The sequence below is a fragment of the Strigops habroptila genome, chromosome 11 (assembly GCF_004027225.2).
Source record: "Strigops habroptila isolate Jane chromosome 11, bStrHab1.2.pri, whole genome shotgun sequence".
NCBI classification, from domain to species: domain Eukaryota; kingdom Metazoa; phylum Chordata; class Aves; order Psittaciformes; family Psittacidae; genus Strigops; species Strigops habroptila.
Window position 1 is genome coordinate 26,281,121 of NC_046360.1, and position 17,873 is coordinate 26,298,993.

The 17,873-nt window shown below is 50.8% G+C and overlaps 1 protein-coding gene across 1 annotated transcript in view; it reads left to right on the forward strand.

The window, feature by feature from the left end:
• Positions 1-5,366, forward strand: part of SRGAP3 (SLIT-ROBO Rho GTPase activating protein 3) — a 119,560-nt gene extending 114,194 nt beyond the window's left edge. Inside the window, 1 exon segment of the mRNA XM_030500523.1 lies at positions 1,315-5,366. Within this exon segment, the coding sequence (XP_030356383.1) occupies positions 1,315-1,731 (417 nt within the window). The 3' untranslated portion in view covers positions 1,732-5,366.
• The last annotated feature ends 12,507 nt before the right edge of the window (positions 5,367-17,873 follow it).

Consider the following 17,873-nt stretch of genomic DNA (forward strand, 5'->3'; position numbering starts at 1 on the left):
AGTTATAGTCGTAGTGCAGTATGTGCCCGGAGGGGTGGCTCAGCTGGGGCATCATGTCCACCTTGGGATGGGATAGCAGCGCCCACAAAGCCTCCAGGCTTGGCTGATGGGCACCCCAGCAGTGTGGGGCTGCGGAGCCTCCAGAGGGACGGGTGAATGCTGAGAACAGAGCATGACAGGCATAATTTTCCTGGCTTTTGGGGGATTGTTTTTAAATGTTGTGAAAGATTCTCACTCAGCTGATGTAAATGAATACTTACCTTGAGTCTGTGGACTGCTGGATTTGGTAGTTCCTGTGGCTTAGCTCTGGGAGAATATTTTCACTCATTATCTGACCAGCCTAAAAGAATTAATAGGAGCTAACTTGATACTTATTTCCTTTCTGCTGATCCTCTGAATGCTCTCTGAGGCTCACCAAGCATTTTGTATGCATTATAAAGTTGAGGGCTTATCTACACTAGGATAGTGAGAAGAGTTAACTAGAGCTACTTTTTAAACAATTGATTCAGTTGCCTTAAATCACTTTCAGATGGTCTCTTTCTGAGTCAGTAGCCTTAACTCAGTTAAGGCAGATTTAAGTGAAGCCAAACTAGGGCCTCTATTTCTGAATGAGACCATTGGCACTGCAGTTGTAGGCAGTTCAGCTGATTTACTTCAAAGGGACACGTCTAGTTGGACTGGGTTCGCCTTCTGCAGGGTCTCTGTAGACAGACCCATAGAGGCCATGCCCCGGAGACATGACCAGAGGTAGGTAGGCGGTGAGGGGCTAGAGCTGGTCTCACCCAGCTGCCTCCCTGAGTGCAGGGAGAAGCCTCGCTCTTCTATTTACGGCAAGCTGCCATCATGCTGCTTACTCCACATGCATCCCTGTGTGATCCTGCCCCATGTGTGCCATTGCGCTGTAGGCACAGGGGCAGCAGAGGTTCTGTACATCTGATGTAGGCTGCAGGGCCTTCTTTTTTGGGGGAAAAAGCAGCCTCAGTGCTGTGGGGGAGTGTAGAGATGCCCTGTCTTGTTGGGAGGTGTGGAGAGGATGGTGTTCACCCCGTCACTCATGGTGCTTGGGGTTCGCTGCCTTTGAGCTGGCAATCAAACTCCTGACTTGAGAGACATGGGACACCTTTGTACAGCTGGAACTGGGGCTTTACATCGTCTCCCAGAGCTCCTGCTTTGCCTGGAGGCTCTGTCTTAGATCAGAGACCCCCCATAGATACACATGCCATGAAGGGGGGGCCTCTCCACAGGGCGGGATGCAAAAGAGTGGGGTGGTGCTGTGGGATGGTGCTGACATCCCTTTGTCAATGGCATTCACAGGACATCGAGAAGACCATGAGCACAGCGCTGAACGAGCTGCGGGAGCTGGAGAGGCAGAACACAGCCAAGCAGGCTCCGGATGTGGTCCTGGACACGCTGGAGCCCATGAAGAACCCCCCGATGGGCGCCGCCAACTCGGAGCCTGCCAGCCCCCTCCACACCATCCTGATCCGGGACCCCGATGCTGCCATGCGGCGCAGCAGCAGCTCCACCACGGAGATGATGACCACCTTCAAGCCAGCGCTGTCGGCCCGGCTGGCCGGGGCTCAGCTGCGGCCCCCGCCGATGCGGCCGGTGCGGCCGGTGGTGCAGCACCGCTCCAGCAGCAGCAGCAGCTCGGGAGTGGGCAGCCCTGCCGTCACCCCCACCGAGAAGCTCTTCCCCAGCAGCTCGGCGGATAAATCAGGCACCATGTAGGCTGGGGCCGGGAATGCCAGCGCCTGGATGGCGGGAGCAGGGCCGGCAGCTCGGCAAAGCCTCGCTCCGCCAAGCGGGAAGTCAAATCCGTGCTCAAGAGGAACCTGTCCTAAAGGGGAACAAGCGCGTAGCCTAGGCCTGGTGGTTGATTGTACATACGTGTGTGTGTATGTACATATGTGTGCACACACACCCCCATCCATACAGAAACACTTCCCAAGCTTGCAGCCCGATGGCAGGAGGGGATGGTGGGTCTACGTGTTGGCACTGGAGAATACACGCTCTATGTAGAAGTATATATTAAAAAACAAAGTGTACAGAATTCAGTGACTTTTTTAAAAAAGTAGATTTACCTCAGAAACTGGCTCTGAAATGTCCTCTCTAGAGATGGTGGGTTGATTTGAGTTTTTCCAGGCTATTTGTGTGTGTGTGTGTGCGTGGAGGTACGTAGCAGCTGTGCGTTGAGCAATACAAGACCAATCCTGGAATTTACTTTCTGCATCTCTTAGCATTTACAAAAAGGGGGGGGGGGAGGGAGGGGAAATATAGTGGATGTTGTTCACTGGTGGCCTATGGAGAAGAGCTGGAAATTCACAGATGACAGTGTGCGTCAGGCCGGCTGGAGTGTCTGCTCAAGCGGGATCCTGAGACACCTTTGCATGCACTGTGATGCCCTGGCCAGGAGCAGGGACACAAAGCGAGGTGTGCTCCATCGCTTCACACAGGGAGGAGGATGCTGCTGCTGCACCGGGGCACGGTGCTGCCCTGCCTGCACTGCGGGGTCCACAGGACTCTGGTTTCCTTGAGGACTTCAGAATGAACAAGGACTAGTGACAAACCTGTGGTAAAGCAGAGAGCCGCTTACACAGTTTTTGAGATGCTTCATTTCCCTTTCCCCACACATTTCTTTCTTTTTTTCTCTTTTTTTTAAACCTAATGGTATCTCAACAGATGGGACTAAACGGGTGAGGAGGCTTTGGTACAACAACGTTCCTTTATTTCAAGTTGCACAGCAGCACATGAGGGTCTTGATTCAGATTGCATCTTCTTGCATGAAAAGCATGAGCCATATTTGACCATATCAGATGCGGAACTGATCTGATGGGGTGGTATTTTGCACTTTCTGTACTGTACTATATAATACAATAGTTTGAGTTTATGCAAAATAATCTACACTTTGTTTTTCCTCTGAACATTTAACCCGGAGAAAAAAAAATAATATGCAGAAAGAGCTGGGGGTTGCATGGTACTTTGATAATCAAGTCTCTCCTGTAAGCGCTGAATTCAAGACACTCTGTGCTTCTCCTGCAGTTTTTACTTCTATAGATTTCCATGCAATGACCCGTGGTTTAATTTGGTCACTTCCACATGACCATGTACTAATGACTCCTCCATGTCCATCCTTTCTTCCCGCTATCTCTGATTTCTGCTGTTGTCTTGTGCCTGGGCAAAGCAGCTAGCGAGCCTCATCCAGCAGTCCCTGCCCACGGCGGGTTTCTTGTTCCCTCTTCATCTTCCTCTTCTCCCCAGCACCGCTGCAGCACCCAGCTCACCCATGGCCAGAGGAGCAGCGTGGCTTCAGGAAGGCAGCGATGGCTGAGCCCGTGGGTGCTGCTGCAGCTCGTGTCTCAGCCAGGAGCTCGCCCCATGTTCCTCCATGTGCCAGACCCATCACAACCCCAGCGGGACCAGCCCGGTGGTGTTCCCGTGCCAGTGCACAAGCATGTGTCCCTTCCTCCCTGCCTGGCTCTGTATATATTGCTGTACTTGCTTAAATGCTGGAAAGTAACTGTTAACATGTAAACTGTACAAAACAATAGGCTAAGATTAGATGAAAGCCACTCACCAAATCTTTGCACTTAGTAGGTAGCTCAATGTAAAAATAAAACCCAGTAATAATAATAATAATGGTAATAATAAAAAGAAGTGAAAAACAAAGCCGCAAAGCTAACCTTTCAGTGTACAGTGGGGGAGAAGTACTGTATGTAGTGATTCTGTCATTGTTCCTCCGTATAATGCTGTAAGGGGAAATGGTGTTTATGTAATTGTCTATTAACATTGTTGACATTTGTAATTACCACAATTGGTTCGTACTGATGTTTATTTTTTCCTCATGATTTTCCCCCTTTTCCTGACTTAGGCTAACCCGGAGGTCAACGCCTCTGTCGTTTTGGGCAGCAGATGTTCAAACAGGCTGTCAGTCTGGTCTGGTAATGAACCAGCAAATGTGCTTCTAGGGGGTGGGAAGAAACCCATTTGGCACGAGAGCTGTCTGTTCGTTGCCAGTGATTATATTTCTTTTTTTTTCCATTTAGTTCCTGGAGAACATTCACTTTGCCAGTGTTCTGGTTTTTTTATATACTTTGAAAGATGACTTGATAGCAAAACCATGTTTATGAGGTTGGGGTTTTTTTTTCCTCCCTTCTTACTTTGGAAGATGCGGTACAAGTTCCAATGTCTTTCTATTAAATTATTGCCTTTTGTTTTTCTTTGTTTTGTTTCGTTGTGGGTTTTTAATACAGTGGTTTTCTTATCTTTAAGTGCCTTTTTGAGCACCAGAACAAATGCTTGGAGTTAACGTCCTAGGAGCTGTACACATCGAGATTTCCTTTGTACAGTTGCGTTGTGCTGGGGTGATTGCTTTTAAAGTCCTTTTTATTTTATTTGATTTCTTTTTAAAGACAAGAAAACCAGGACGTTTTGTTGGAGAATAAACTACCCCTTTTTAACACGGTATTCCAATTGTAGTTTTAACTACTGTAAATTTAAGGGAAGAAATGTATTTTTCTGTAAGCTAACTTGGCACAAAATTGAAATGCGTACCTTGTAGGAGTATCATAACTGGAACCCGCTCATGTTCTATGAGTGACTTTACCCTGATCCTCGATACCTCTCTAAGGTGTAAAGACTGTAGGCTTCAGAGAGCTCACAGAGCTTTCACTGTGACAACCTCCGGCCGCGCTGCTGCCGTGAGCGGGTGGTGGGATCCGGGGCAGCCAAGAGCAGGGTCTTCACGGAGCAGCTGTTTCTCTGCTGTGCAGAGCAAGTGCTGGTCTCCGGCTCGGCTCCCGCAGACCTGCCCCATCCCGTGCCGAGGGGCTCCTTGGTGCTTGCCCACCCTCCCCGGGGCTCAGCATCGCCTGCGATGGTGCTGGCTCGAAAGCAGCGGCACCCGCGGCGGCCTCTTCTCTGTACAGACTCTTCAGCAACGTGCGCAAGTGTGTCGGTCCCCGGGTGGTGGTGACAGTGCACTTTCTTCCTTAGGCTGAAGTACCCTTGGTAGGTCCTTTTTGTAAACCCTGGGCTGTGTTATTTAACTAGCAGTGTTGTGGTTTTCACGGGGCGGCAGTAGGTGTCCCGAGCCTGGTCTGGTTCCGAGTGGCTGGGCTGTGAAGTCTGGTGGGGATGGGTTTGGTTCCGCTGGGAAGCCGTAGGAAACCGCTGGCTGGCTGCCCTTTGTAACGGTCGTCCTCCTCCTCTGGTGTTGTCCCTGTAATGTATGGTGAGATGCCGTTCAGCTAGAGTGTCTGAGTGGGTCCTCTGTCATGTATGCTGATGATGCCATGTAGATGAAGCCACTGGTTGAGTGTGGACTCATCCCGTTGAATAAAACTGCTTAACTTTTCTCAAAAACACTGGCTGTGGTTTCAGAGTATTTGCTGCCTCCGGGAGCCCCATGGGCTGGCGCCCTGCCTGTGTTTGTGCCTGTACCCATGCTTGTGGCTTCCCCATCCTTCATCCCTGGATCTGGCACCCTCAGTCAGTCGGAGGCAGTGGCCAGGGTTCCACTCCAGAGCCATCCCACAGCACCTTCCCCCATAGCCATGAGCAGTGGCTCACCATGGCTGACAGCGTGTGTTCCGCTGTGTCTGTTCAGATGAACTGCTGAAAGCACAGATGGGCTCCTTCCTCCCAGCCCTGGGCATATGGTGCAAATACACAAGGAAGGGAGATGTAAGCCAATAAAAAAACAACCCACCGCTTCCAAGGGGGTTTAAACTTGCCAATTTCCATTTGTGTGGAGGACCTGTGGTGAGCTACACCAGCCAAGACGTACCCCATGTTTCAGAGGGGCCATTTCTTCTTTTAAATTCTATCTAAAATCCATTTAGGTAGAAAACCAACAGGAGCATTCTTCCATTTTGTTTCAAACAAATCTTTGCCTTGGAGCTCCCTGCACTGAAACCGCAGTTGTTAAAGGCTGAGGAAGATGCTGCATGAGTGTGTCAAACTCCTCCCTGGGCAAGGGCTGGTGGGGAAGGGCCACCCCGTGCTCCTCCAGCCCCTGGCGCAGGAACTGTTTGCTGCCCTGGGTGCCTGCACCCATCCTCAGGCAACCGAATCCCTTCACAAGCCTCCTGCTGGGTGAGAGCGCCTTTGGTTGGGTGCTTTATCGCTTGCCCACAGGGGCAGGCTGCCTCGGGTAGGGAAGGAGGTAAGCGGGGATGGCAGCCAGGGAGCTGTGCTCTGCATCTGCTGCAGAGAGACCTCACCATCACCTTTGCTGTGTCAGCTCCCCAGGACCTTGGCGTGTCTGTGCCTTAGGGGGAATGTCAGCTGGATGAGACTGGGGTGACACTGAACAGACAGCGGGACCAAACCGCCCCTCTCGGCAGGTCAGCATGTCAGTGCTCGCCTGTGCAAGAGCGTGAGGTTAGTGCTGCTCTCAAAATGCAGAGATCGGCTTTGGCAGTGAACCGTCGCAACAGCAGGCTTGCTTTTCGAGAGCTGGTTACACAGATGTTAATTATCACTGGAGAGGAGAACCACAACACAGCACTCAGGTGTCCCTCCAGCAACTCACCCCTCGTGCCTGTTCGTGCCCATAGGCTCTCCAGGCAGCTCCCTTATTCTCACGTTGAGTGTGGGTTTCTTTCAGGAGCTGTTTCTCTCCTCCATCGCTGGTCTCCCGGAGCAGCTCAGCCCTGGAGGGGTGTACCTGCTGCCCCCCTGCCTGCTCCCTGGTGCAGCCCCTCTGGATGGCTCTGCGCCTCCATCCTCTGCTCACTGCTAATGACAACTGTCCCCTCCACACAAATAACCACTGAGCTGCCAGAGCTGCTTCCCCTGGCCCGTGACAGGCCCGCTGGAAAACCAAACCCAAGTGTCCCCCCACTGCTGCCATCCCCCATGTGGGACCCCCCGCCTTGTCACAGGGGATGTGTGCCTACAATGCTCAAGCGATGTCAGACAAAAGCAGGTGTCAAAATGAGCTTAAAACAAAGATGATTTAGTGCTCACTCTGTGGCAAACAGGACAAGAGCGATTATCTCCTTCCAAAGGGAAGGAGCGAGGGGGCTCAGGGGGCTGCTCAAGTCAAGGAGATGAACAAAGACTCTTCCTGAGGGGCAGAAAATCCCTGCCAGCCACCATGGCCTTCGGGACTGGCCCCGTTTGCTTTTAAAGAATCAGCTAGAGCCAGCTAAGTGGATGTGAAAACCATGGTGAGTGCAGGAGGACATCGTCCATCACAGCCCATGCTCTGTGGCTGGCATCTCCCTGTGGAGGTGTCTGTGTGGCACTGCTCTATGCTCCCTGCCAGCTCCCAGCATTGGCACGACCTCACCAGTGGTCCCCACCACACTGAGTTGCTCCTCACCCAGCACTCTGCACTGGCGGCTTTAGTCCATGAGATTTATTACCAGATAAAGCAACTTAATTAAACAGTTTCCTAATGCACATGCACTGCTGGTTTCATCAAAGGTCTGTCCTGCATCCAAATCATTCTTCCTTTGGGATCTCTCTGAGTTGAGTAGGTCCCCACAGTGATGCTGGTACTTAATGAGCCAAATGAAGCCTTGGTCTGAGAGTAAATGTCAGCATTATCAGTAAATTGATAATTGATTTCCAATTAAAACTCCCTGTTTGCCAGGATTCCTAACTAATACAGGCTCATGTTAAGCTATTTATCATTTCTTCTCCTGACAGCAAGGCTTTTAGTGCCACAACTGGGACATCTATTGAATGGGCACTGGGAGCTGTGTTCTTTGTCACTTGGCTCCATGGTAGCAGCTGACCTCCAAGGCCAGAGCATGTGCTGCCATGCCCATGGCACCGAGCACCAAACAGTGCATTCCATGCTGGGGAACACTGTATTTTTAATGAAAAATAATGGGTAATGTCCCTAAGGATAGCTCAGGAGACAATCAGTGTGATGGGATATAGCTCTGGGTGGCTATCTTGACCCAATTCTGGCTAAATTTCGGATAGAAAAGGTTATAAATTTGAGGGAGAGATAGAGAGAGGCAACACAGCAGGACATTGCCTCTCCAGCCTGGGAGACGCTTCACACCCCATTTTATTTCTCTCTTTGGAAACTTACAAGAACCAGACCCAATACCTGGAAGAAGCTGGTTTTGCAGAGGGCATCTGCAAACCATGGAACAGCACCCGCAGAGGCTGCTCATCCACTGTGTACCAGCCCAATGGGGCCAGGGGGAGGCCAGGTCCTGCTATAGCTGTGCAGATAGTCTAATGGTGCTGTGTGCTTGTCCCTGGGGATGGGGCAAGGAAAGGGAACACCCTGGTTTGCTGGTACCAGGAAATCACGTCCTTAAAGTGCTTTGGAAGAGGGAAACGAGGCATCTTCTGAGCAACAGGGGTTACATCAGAGCCATGGCATTGCCCGGTTGTCACGTCAGGCTGCTCCTGCTACCACTGCTGCACAGTGCCATGGTAAACCTGCGCCATTTGACTTTTTGAAGCTATTTGAGTTCTTCCTTATTCACTGCCATTTGTGTTGCCTGACGCTGTGGCTCCAGATTTAAGGTTGGAATTCAGTTCCTGTGCTGAGGTGCAGGCAGCTTTATAAACTTACTTTCATTAAGGATGGTTTGGAGTTCCAAAGCTGCCACTGTAGCCCATGGGAGGATGAGTTACCCAGGGCTGCTGGCGTGGTTCTGGAAGCCAGCATTGGCTCCTGGGTGCTTCCCACTGAGCAGTCCTGGGTGCAGTGCCTCAGCCCTGTGCCGTTGTGAGGAGCGCCCGGATGTGACAGCATTACACTGGGATCTGGAGAGCCGGGAGTCGTTCAGACAGCCAGTGGCCTGCCGTGCGCATATGGCTCATGTGGCCTCACTCAAGCATGGTGCCGAGCAGAGGTGACTTGAGTGATGACTGGCTATTAATATTTAATTTCATCCCATCTGTGTACCTTCTTAATTCAGTCCTTGTTATAATTCTTCCTGATTGATTGCCACTCTGCTGACCTCTGCATCGCACGGTGCTGCACACATTAAGTTTCAGCCGTCATCAGTGATCTTGGTGAGACAGAGACCATCTCATTGCAGGGTGGGGAAGAGTCACCCAAAGCAGGCAATAGGGCTGCCTGGGGACATGGGGGACCCTTGGCCCTGTCCCTCTGTGCAGTCCCTCCTGGGCTCCCATTGCAGGCTGTGGAGGTGCAAAACACTGCTGTGGGGCTGGAGCACTCTTCCCTGCCCCTGCAGTAACAAACGCCATCTCCTGCCCCTGGAATGCTGGGACTCTGGGCAGTGTTTCTAGCTGCTGAGTGGATAAAGCACTCCACGTCTAAATAAACAGTGCCAGTGAAGTCAGAGTGCGCTTCACACCCAAGCTGACGAGAGGCTGCGGCTGGTGGTTTGTTCAGAGCCTGTATTTATGTTTCTTTCCATTGTTCTTTCGCTTCACTTTCCTCCCTGTCCTGGCAGCGCAGAGGAGCAGGGACCTCCCTGATTTCTTCCTAATGCATGGCAGCTGCAGGAACAGCTGGCACTGGTTTAGCAGTGGTTTGTGGGGTGCCCTTAACAGGCAGTGGGCTGGCTCAGGGGCAGGTGTGGCTGGAGCTTCATCTCCTGAAGGCAGTTGCCTGCCTGGCCTTTCTGGCAGCTCTGGGCATAGCCTGGGAAGGCGAGTGCAGGACTGGATCCAGGCTGCTAGGGCCCTCTGCTCTGGAGCTCTCATCATCATTGCCCCAGGCACCTGGACCGATGGTAAGCACCTGGGTCCAGGGCTGGCCCAGCCTGGCACTCGCTGCAGCTCGGGCACCCTCTGAGCTGGGGGGTCCTCCTGGGCACCTTCCTGGGAAATAAACCACGTGTGGCTTCAGCGGGTCCCTTAGCCATAAGCCGGGCTCTTGCGTGGGTCAAGCTCGTGTTGAGATGTATCTACCAAGTAACAAGCGATAGGACAAGAGGTAACAGCCTCAAGCTGCACCAGGGGAGGTTCAGATTGAGTATTAGGAGAACTTTCTTCATGGAAAGCACAGTCAGTCATTGGAACCGGGCAGTGGTGCAATCACCATGCCCGGAAGTGTTCAAACCCCATGTAGATGAGCCCCTTTAGTGGTGGCCTGGGCAGTGCGGAGTTAATGGTTGGACTTGGTGACCTTCAAGGTCTCTCGCAGCCCGGCTGATGCCGATCCCACACTCGCTGTGCAGCCGCGGCTCCGGCACCGCCGGGAGGGGCCGGGCCCGCGAGGACCCGCGCTCACCAGCAGGGGGCGCCCGCCGCCCGCGTACCGGGCAAGGGGCCGGCAGCGATCGCGGCCCGGGTCCTGCGGCGCCGCCGCCGCCGCGCTCCGAGCCGGGACGAGCCGGAACGAGCCGGGATGCTCCGGAGGTTCCTTCCGCCCGCTCCCCGCGCCCGGCACCCGCCGCTCCGGCTGCAGGAGGGGACGGCTACAGAGCGGTCGGCCGTGGGGAAAAGTCCTTAACTCAGTGATGGGCGGCTGGGGGATGCTGCTGAGCGTGACGGTTCTGTGTAATGCACCCGCAGTCAGTCTCCTTGATCGTACCCGTGGGATGCTGTGTGTTCTGTGGGTAACGTGCTGCTCTGCTGAGGAACAGGCTCCTTCCTGGCTGGGGATGTCAAAATGCGCCATGGCCCTACCTGAGCATCTTTCTGCTCAGCTGGTAGTTAAGACCCGAGCCGTTTCTCCCCAACAGGGCTAGTTCCCTGGCTGAAGCTGGAACTCGAAGTTAATAATCATTAACTTCAAGTATAAACAATCGAGTGCGTTAATTTCCATCGGCCAAATGCAGCATTTACATTTAAATAACTTTTCACACTACTGCACACCAACATATGTGTTGACTTCTCTCTCAAGTTAGAAATATACATGAATACATGTAAGTACTTCCCAGCCTGGTGTATTGGAGCAATTATTGGACAGAGCTGCTCCCCACACTGTGAAGCGTGCCAGGTCTGGGATGGTGAAGCCCATCAGAACAACTGGCCTGGAAGAACCCATGGCTCGAAGTGCCCTTAATGCAGACTGGGGAGATGAAGCTAAAGCTGGTTATTCAAAGATGGATAGTTTTGTCTGCACTATACTGTAGAGTCATTCAAAGGTTCACATTACTGAGATCTGTACAAAAGTGCTAGAAGAGATTTTTCTCCAGCCATATTTCTGAAAAGGGGGAGGAAACTGGAGGCAAAGTCACCATTTGGGTGTTAAATACCACTTGACTCTTGGTATTTAGAGTCCCATTGTGCCTTTATCTTGGTTTACTACCTCCCTACTTACCAAAAAGGACATTAAAATGTATATTTATGACCCGTGCATTGTGCTGTAATTATCTGCCAAGTCCATCTGAGCGCTGCCTCCTGAATCTAACAGCGTATGCAAGTACAAGGAGAGTTATTTGCATGCTGATCTGCATGTGCGGGGACCAGTGTCTCCTCTGAGACCACGGGGCAGACCCACCACCCCCCAGGGCACTGGTGAGCCTCACGAGCAGCCGGCCACATCTTGGTCTTGGGTCCGCGAGGGTCGGGTCTGTACAGGCACCAAGCTGGAGGGGCTGTGCTGCTGTGCCTGGGAGCAGGGCGATGCCTTCTACCCACCGCCCTGAGATTTTATGTACAAAATAATTGTGGTTTAAAAAAATACCTCGTTGGGCTATTTACGAGTATTTTGCAGTGTGTTTTTGTCCTGATGCCAGGGACAGTTACTGCATTGCACAAGAACCAAGCTTTCTCCAGAACTTTTTTTGTCTGTGAGATTTGGGTATTTTATTAGAAGGGAAAATCAGCAAAGATATGAAAAGCATAATAGCAAAAAAATGATTTCTAAATAGTTCTTCCTCAAGCTTGACTCTAAATCTTGTCCAGGACATTTATGACAGCTGAAACTCGCTGTCCTTGTCCTCAAGATTAGAAGTATGATGCATTTTCAGTGGAACTAACTCAAATGATGGTGTCAATGGAGGAACGAAGCTGATCTGTAATTTAGGGGGGAAGAACTTAATGTACTTTTTCTTTCTTAAATAGGTTGCTCTAACTGGAGCAGCCCGTTTTTGCGAAACACACACATCAGAGCATGTCATCTCTGCTGCGGTGTGTTTTTCATAGGAAATTTGGTGACAACATTACTCTTGAGCAATAACATGAAGAGGGGCCAGGGATTGTTGCCTGGCTGAGCAGGAGCAAATGCAGTATTTCATGGAGCACATGTGGCAGCGCCTTTGATTTGCAGCAGGACCCATTTGTTTTTTAGACAGTATCGACTGGGAAAGCAGCTCCCATTGATTCCTCCTCGAGGACTCTTTTGTTTTCTTCTTTTCACTAAATGGTGTTTCCTTGTAAAGAACTGATTTTCCCCAAGATAAAACAGGCTTGCCTGAGGTGGCAAAACGCAGGATGAATGAAAGTGTTTCTATCTGAAGCTAACAAAGTGTTGCACATGGATGTGGTGCACATGCTGCTGGGTCAGCGGCCAGTGGAGGGTCCGATGTTGTCACCCCATGGGCTGACAGAGCACAGCAGCATTGTGCAGGTGCCAAGGGGCATTTCTCCTTGTCATGAGGCATCCTGTAATTGACAGATACAAGGTGTTAGAGGTGTCGGTGTGTGGTTTTATGTGCAGATTTCATGGTTCCAGAGCCCACACTGCAGAGCAGCTGCCTGTCTCGCAGTATGTTGTGTCCAGGAAGGGATGACAAAAACAGCAACAATTCCCGGTTGTGCTGGGAAGGGTCTTGGGACATAGGTGCACCCAAGGGTGTCTGAAGACATGTATCTTCTGTCAGACCAACTGACATACAAACAAGCTGTTGGATGTGTGAGTAGGTGAGCAGCTGGGTGCAGAAACCGAGACATTAATTCACCATTTGCTGGTAGTACTGCTCTTAAAGCTTGATTCCACCCTGCTGCAGCAGAACAGGGACCCCTGACCCTCCACAGCTTCAGACCCAGATGGGGCTGCGCAAAGCCCCCAGCGCCCTGTGGCTGCCTGGGAGCAGAGCCACATGTGCGTTCAGTACCAGATCGTCAAGGAATGAGGTCTTAATGGTCCTAATTACATTTAAATGTAATGAGTACGGGTGCATCATTACTGTTTTTAAGACACTGGGTTCTCTCAGGCAGGCTGGGAAGAACAGGATGGTTACAAAGCCTGCCAGGCAGCCAGGTTGTCTTCTGTTCTGTTTTGTTCTTCTCCTATTTTACTTTCATTTATGCCTGCCCCACTATTATGTCCTTACCTTTTATGATAGAATCATCCACAGTGAAGAACAAAGTTGTTTATAGGTATGATGAAAGGAACAAGAGACTTCAATTACACAGTAAATGCAGAAGAATTTGTGCCCAGGAACATCTCCTTCTGCCTTCTTCCAGTTGTTCCTGCAATTGATGTTTTTTGCTTGCTTTTGCTTCTAGCATTCATCCCCCACCATCCTAATCTGTGAATCCCAGGCCTCTTTTGAGGTGAGGGATGGGGTTGGTGTTGGGAGGGAGCGCCTGGCCTCTCCCCAGGCTCCAGTGGGACCTGCCACAGCCAAGATATGCCCAGTGCAGCCCCTAGCAGTCTCTAACGCAGCATGTTTTAGCCTAGGAGGCAAATTACCAGATACCAGGGAGGAAAACAGTGCTCAAGTGCTCATCACACTGAATTAACAGCACATGTACAATAATAGTGCAAGAACAATTTGCAGGGAATGTGGATAATGGCTTGCCTTTGAAGCACTCAGGTGTGCAGTGGAGCAGGAGCTTGCGGCATCCACGGCTGCCTCCTGTGCCCCTCAAATGCCAAAATTTGGTGTTCTTCCTGCCATATGAAGTCTTTGGCTGGGGTGGGCTGTGAGTCCCCTCTGCCCACCGGGTCTGTGGTAACCCCCGGGGCTGCTTCTGATGATGTGTCTGGTCCAGTCTTGTCCTTGGGAAAACCAAGATAAAAATCTCTTTTTCCCTTTCTGGAACCACTTTGGGCTTGAGCGTGTCGATCTCCATGGCTCACAGCTCGGAACACTGCTGGGGTGCTGCAGGAGCCAGGCTTGGCTGTCATCGAGTGATGCTCCTTAGCAGGCCTGGCTCCTTGGGGCATGCTGCAGTGATGCACAAGGCAGAGGTCCCAGCAAAACAACAGCCCCATCTCACACTGAGTGGTGAATGGGCTACTTCCTTCCCCTGTCCTGCCTCTTCATGGGCTGAGGGCAGATAGTTTTTTCTAATGAAATACTGTTTAAGCACAAACCCAGAAGAGACAAAGACGTTTGGGTGGAAAGCACTGAACTAACTGGCCCTGTTCTTCACTGGTGAAGAGAAGCAGTGCAGCACTTATTTTTAACGTTGCAAATGCTTCTGGAAAGGTTATGCTGGTGCTGAGTGCCCTGGCTTTGTGTCTCGGCCTTCCCAGGGACCTGAGAGTTTGACACGAGACTGCTACGAAGTGCTGAAGTGAAACCTTGGCCTTCTCCAATCATCTTTTGGGTAATTAATTGCCAAGAAATGCTCAGAGGGTAATTCATCTTTTATTTAGGTGGCTCCAATAATTCAGTACTTAGGTGGATCCAACAACCATTCACGGTATGTGCTTTAAAGGTGCACCTAAGGGCAGCCTGTCAGTTGTCACGCTTATAGCTAATGAATGAAAAAGTGACATAAAAATTAAATGTAAAGGAAACAGTGGCAGAATTTAGAGTGATTAATGCTTTGAACCTGGGCTCAAAGTGCAGCAACTGCTTTCAGTCTTGCTGACTGAATTAAATAACCCAAATTGGTAATACATTTTATCCCCCCCCCCCCCCCCCCCCGTAAAGACATTAAAGTGCTTTTAGCAAATGAGGTAAAGATTTTCCATCCATGTTTAGAACACAAACGGAGCACTGTGCTGTGGTGTGCCCAGAGCCTGCAGCAAGCTCTTGGCATGGACTGTGCATGGCCGTCCTATTCCCTACACAGCCTCTACTGTAGTGCCCGTGGGTCTGATTGCTCTGGAAATGGCTGCGTTGGTGCTGCTGGTGACAGCAGACATCTGCACACAGCCATGGGTCACACTGAGGAGCCAATATCAGACCTGGGGTGGTTGTCCATCCCTTGGAGAGTGGAGCATCCCCTCCTGGTGAGAGCCAGGGCCCCATGGCATGGTCTGGGGCCACCTTGGGGAAGGGAGGCTTACCCTGGGCATCCCACTTCAGGGGATTTTACAGACCCTGTTGCTGCCTTCAGCTCAGGCACAGTTGTGGGTCCCTTTGAGCAGCACTTTGAGCTACAGGTCCCTGCTCCCACCTGCCTGGAGCTGCCCTGTCTTGCTTGCAGTTGACAGATGCTCTATTGCATTGGCTGTGCCGCTAAGGGTATATGTTACTTGCTAAGGGTCTATATTAATTCTGCCATCATCACTAGTATCTGGACTGCATCTGCCTTGGGCCATTTGGTGCATTTTTTTCCTCCCTGATGCCCTCTATCCGTGGTGTTCAGGGCTGTCCAACAGCTATGGCCTCCCAGGGGCTTGCTGCTGCAGGGCAAAGCAAACACAGCCTCAGCTGCATGGGGGAGATTTTCCTGAATGGAAGCGCATGTGTTGATACTGAATTAAATTAATATTTCACTGTATAATTGATATCAAATTGAATTAGTATTTTGCTGAACATAGAGACTTAGACATAGGCAGGGTTACAAGGATTCTTAAACTAGAATTTTACTGTGTATAGAGGATATAGAGATAAGGAAGGCATGCAACAAGAGAACCAGATGTCTTCTCTCAAACCAGTATAGGTTCCTCCTGTTGATAAGGCTTGAGAAATAGGTAAACGGCTGTGAAAGAAAACAACTCGAGGAGCCTCTCAGGGTCGTAAATTACATCAAATTATAATGAGTATGTATATAATGAAGATACGTAAGCTATAAACTGTGTCTTCTCGGTGTGCGTGGTGAGCGGAGCGATCCCCCATGTACTCGGTACCGTAATAAAGTCTTGTCGGTTTCTAGCCTGTCATTCTGGTTAGAGAGTTTATTTCCCGGATTTCGGTGACAGTGTGTTGGACACATTCCCTGCGAGCATATGTTTAATTTCCTGTGGAAAGGAGAAAGGATTTGCCAGATGAGATTGATTCTTGAAACCGGCAAAGCATTTTTACAAAGTAAATTGCCCCAGGTCTGCCTGGAGATAGTTACTCAGTGTGGGGAAACCAGCACCAGGCAGCACCACTGCAGTATATGCTTGGTTTCAGTGCATTCATGGTTTAGTTTTAATTGTAGTATTTCCTTTGAATGTCTTCCTGCTCCAGCACGTAACCACAACAAGATCCCCCATCGCCCAGAGCTGCAGCCCTTCCCTTGGCTCTCCAGTGGTTGCATCTCACGGACACACTGGGGAGTCCCTCTGTGTGAAGGTGCTTCCACTGCCACCAGTGGAGCCCTGGCTGCCTCCACTCTCCCTGCCCACCGGCTGGGCTCCAGCAGGATGCAGCAGTGGTACAAGGCCAGCTCTGTGGTGCCTGCTCAGGTGGGTTGCTGTCCCTCCTCCCGGCCAGAGCAATGCCTCTCTGGCGGCCAGGAAATCCTCCTCCACAAGGATATCTGCAAGGCAGGAGGGGTTTCTGCAGAGCCAACCCCCAGCACAGTGTCCACATGCCCAAGATGCCTGCAGGAGAGGTTTCAATGCTGGAGTGCATCTGCTGAAGCCCTTGCAGCCAGGTCTGAGCTTGCCTGCTCCATGGGGGAAGCTGTATTGTATCCTGTGCTAAGATAGCCGCTATAGCAGAGGGAAAAATAAGAGTACTTCCCCAACTTTGGTTAACGTTTTTTCCTTAATAAATACCTACAGGCTCGCTCTTGATAGAAACACTGGAAACCAGATTTTAGCAGGCCTTAGGGATTGCGGCATTATCCATCTTCTGTAAATACTGCAGAGCCATGTGGAGTTGGAAACCTTTTTATGATTGCAGCTCAGCTGAAAAACAGTGCTGTGTTCCTGGTGCGCTTCAGGATCACTTCACCTGTCAGCTGGGTGGAAGGAAGCATTTTGGTTTAAGTGTTTCTTGAGAGCAAAGTTCAGAAGATGGAATTTAATGAATTTTAAACATATTTCGTGCATTGTGATCAGAGGAAGCGTTGCAGGTAAACCAGTGTTGCTCTGTACCATAGACACTTCTTCCCTCAGAGTCTTAGGCTGGAAGTTCTTGATGCTACTCCATCAATGGAGGTTTGTGTCATGGAAATGAAGCTCCAGTGCTGCAGCAAAACTTATCCCAGCCCTTTAAACCTAATAATGCCAGTTGCCAACATCCAAGGGCCAGACAGCTCCTAATTCTACCCCGAGTGGCCATTGGTATGAATAGGACATGTCTCCGTGGACATGCAAATGTATTTGGTTCTATTTAACACAGATAAATATCTTAATTAAGGTAAGGAACCGCCTGGGGGAGTTTGAAGATTAGATGAGCTGAGCTGCACACTGAGAGCTTGGCACAGATGCTTTGGCTGCTCTTGCAGAGAACTCGTGCAGTCCTCAGGACCGTGACTGGATGCCGTTCTGCAGCTCAGTGCCACCTGAGATGCTCCCATGGCGAAGGGGCGTCACTGCTGCTGGCCACCAGCCCAAGCCTTCGTACACTGGCTCAAAGCAAGCGTGCCCAGTTCCCACACTGATCTGTCTTGGCCAGCAGGCAAAAAATGTTCTTGACAGAGCAGCTTTAACCATCCCCTTACGCGCTGCCGGTGAAGGCTGATGAAATTCGTGATGAATTTCTGTCTTCAAACTGCCGTCACATCCCGTTTTTCATCCCCTTCCTAAAAGCCTTTTAAATGATTATATTTTTAATCATGACTAGGCAAGTGCTGAAGCCACCAGAGCCCTGGCATGGAGCTGGGGCTCATGAGGGGCCGTGGCAGCCACACCACCACTGTGGTGTGCCTCAAAGGCAGCAAACAAACAATGGAGACCATGAGCACCTCCAGGG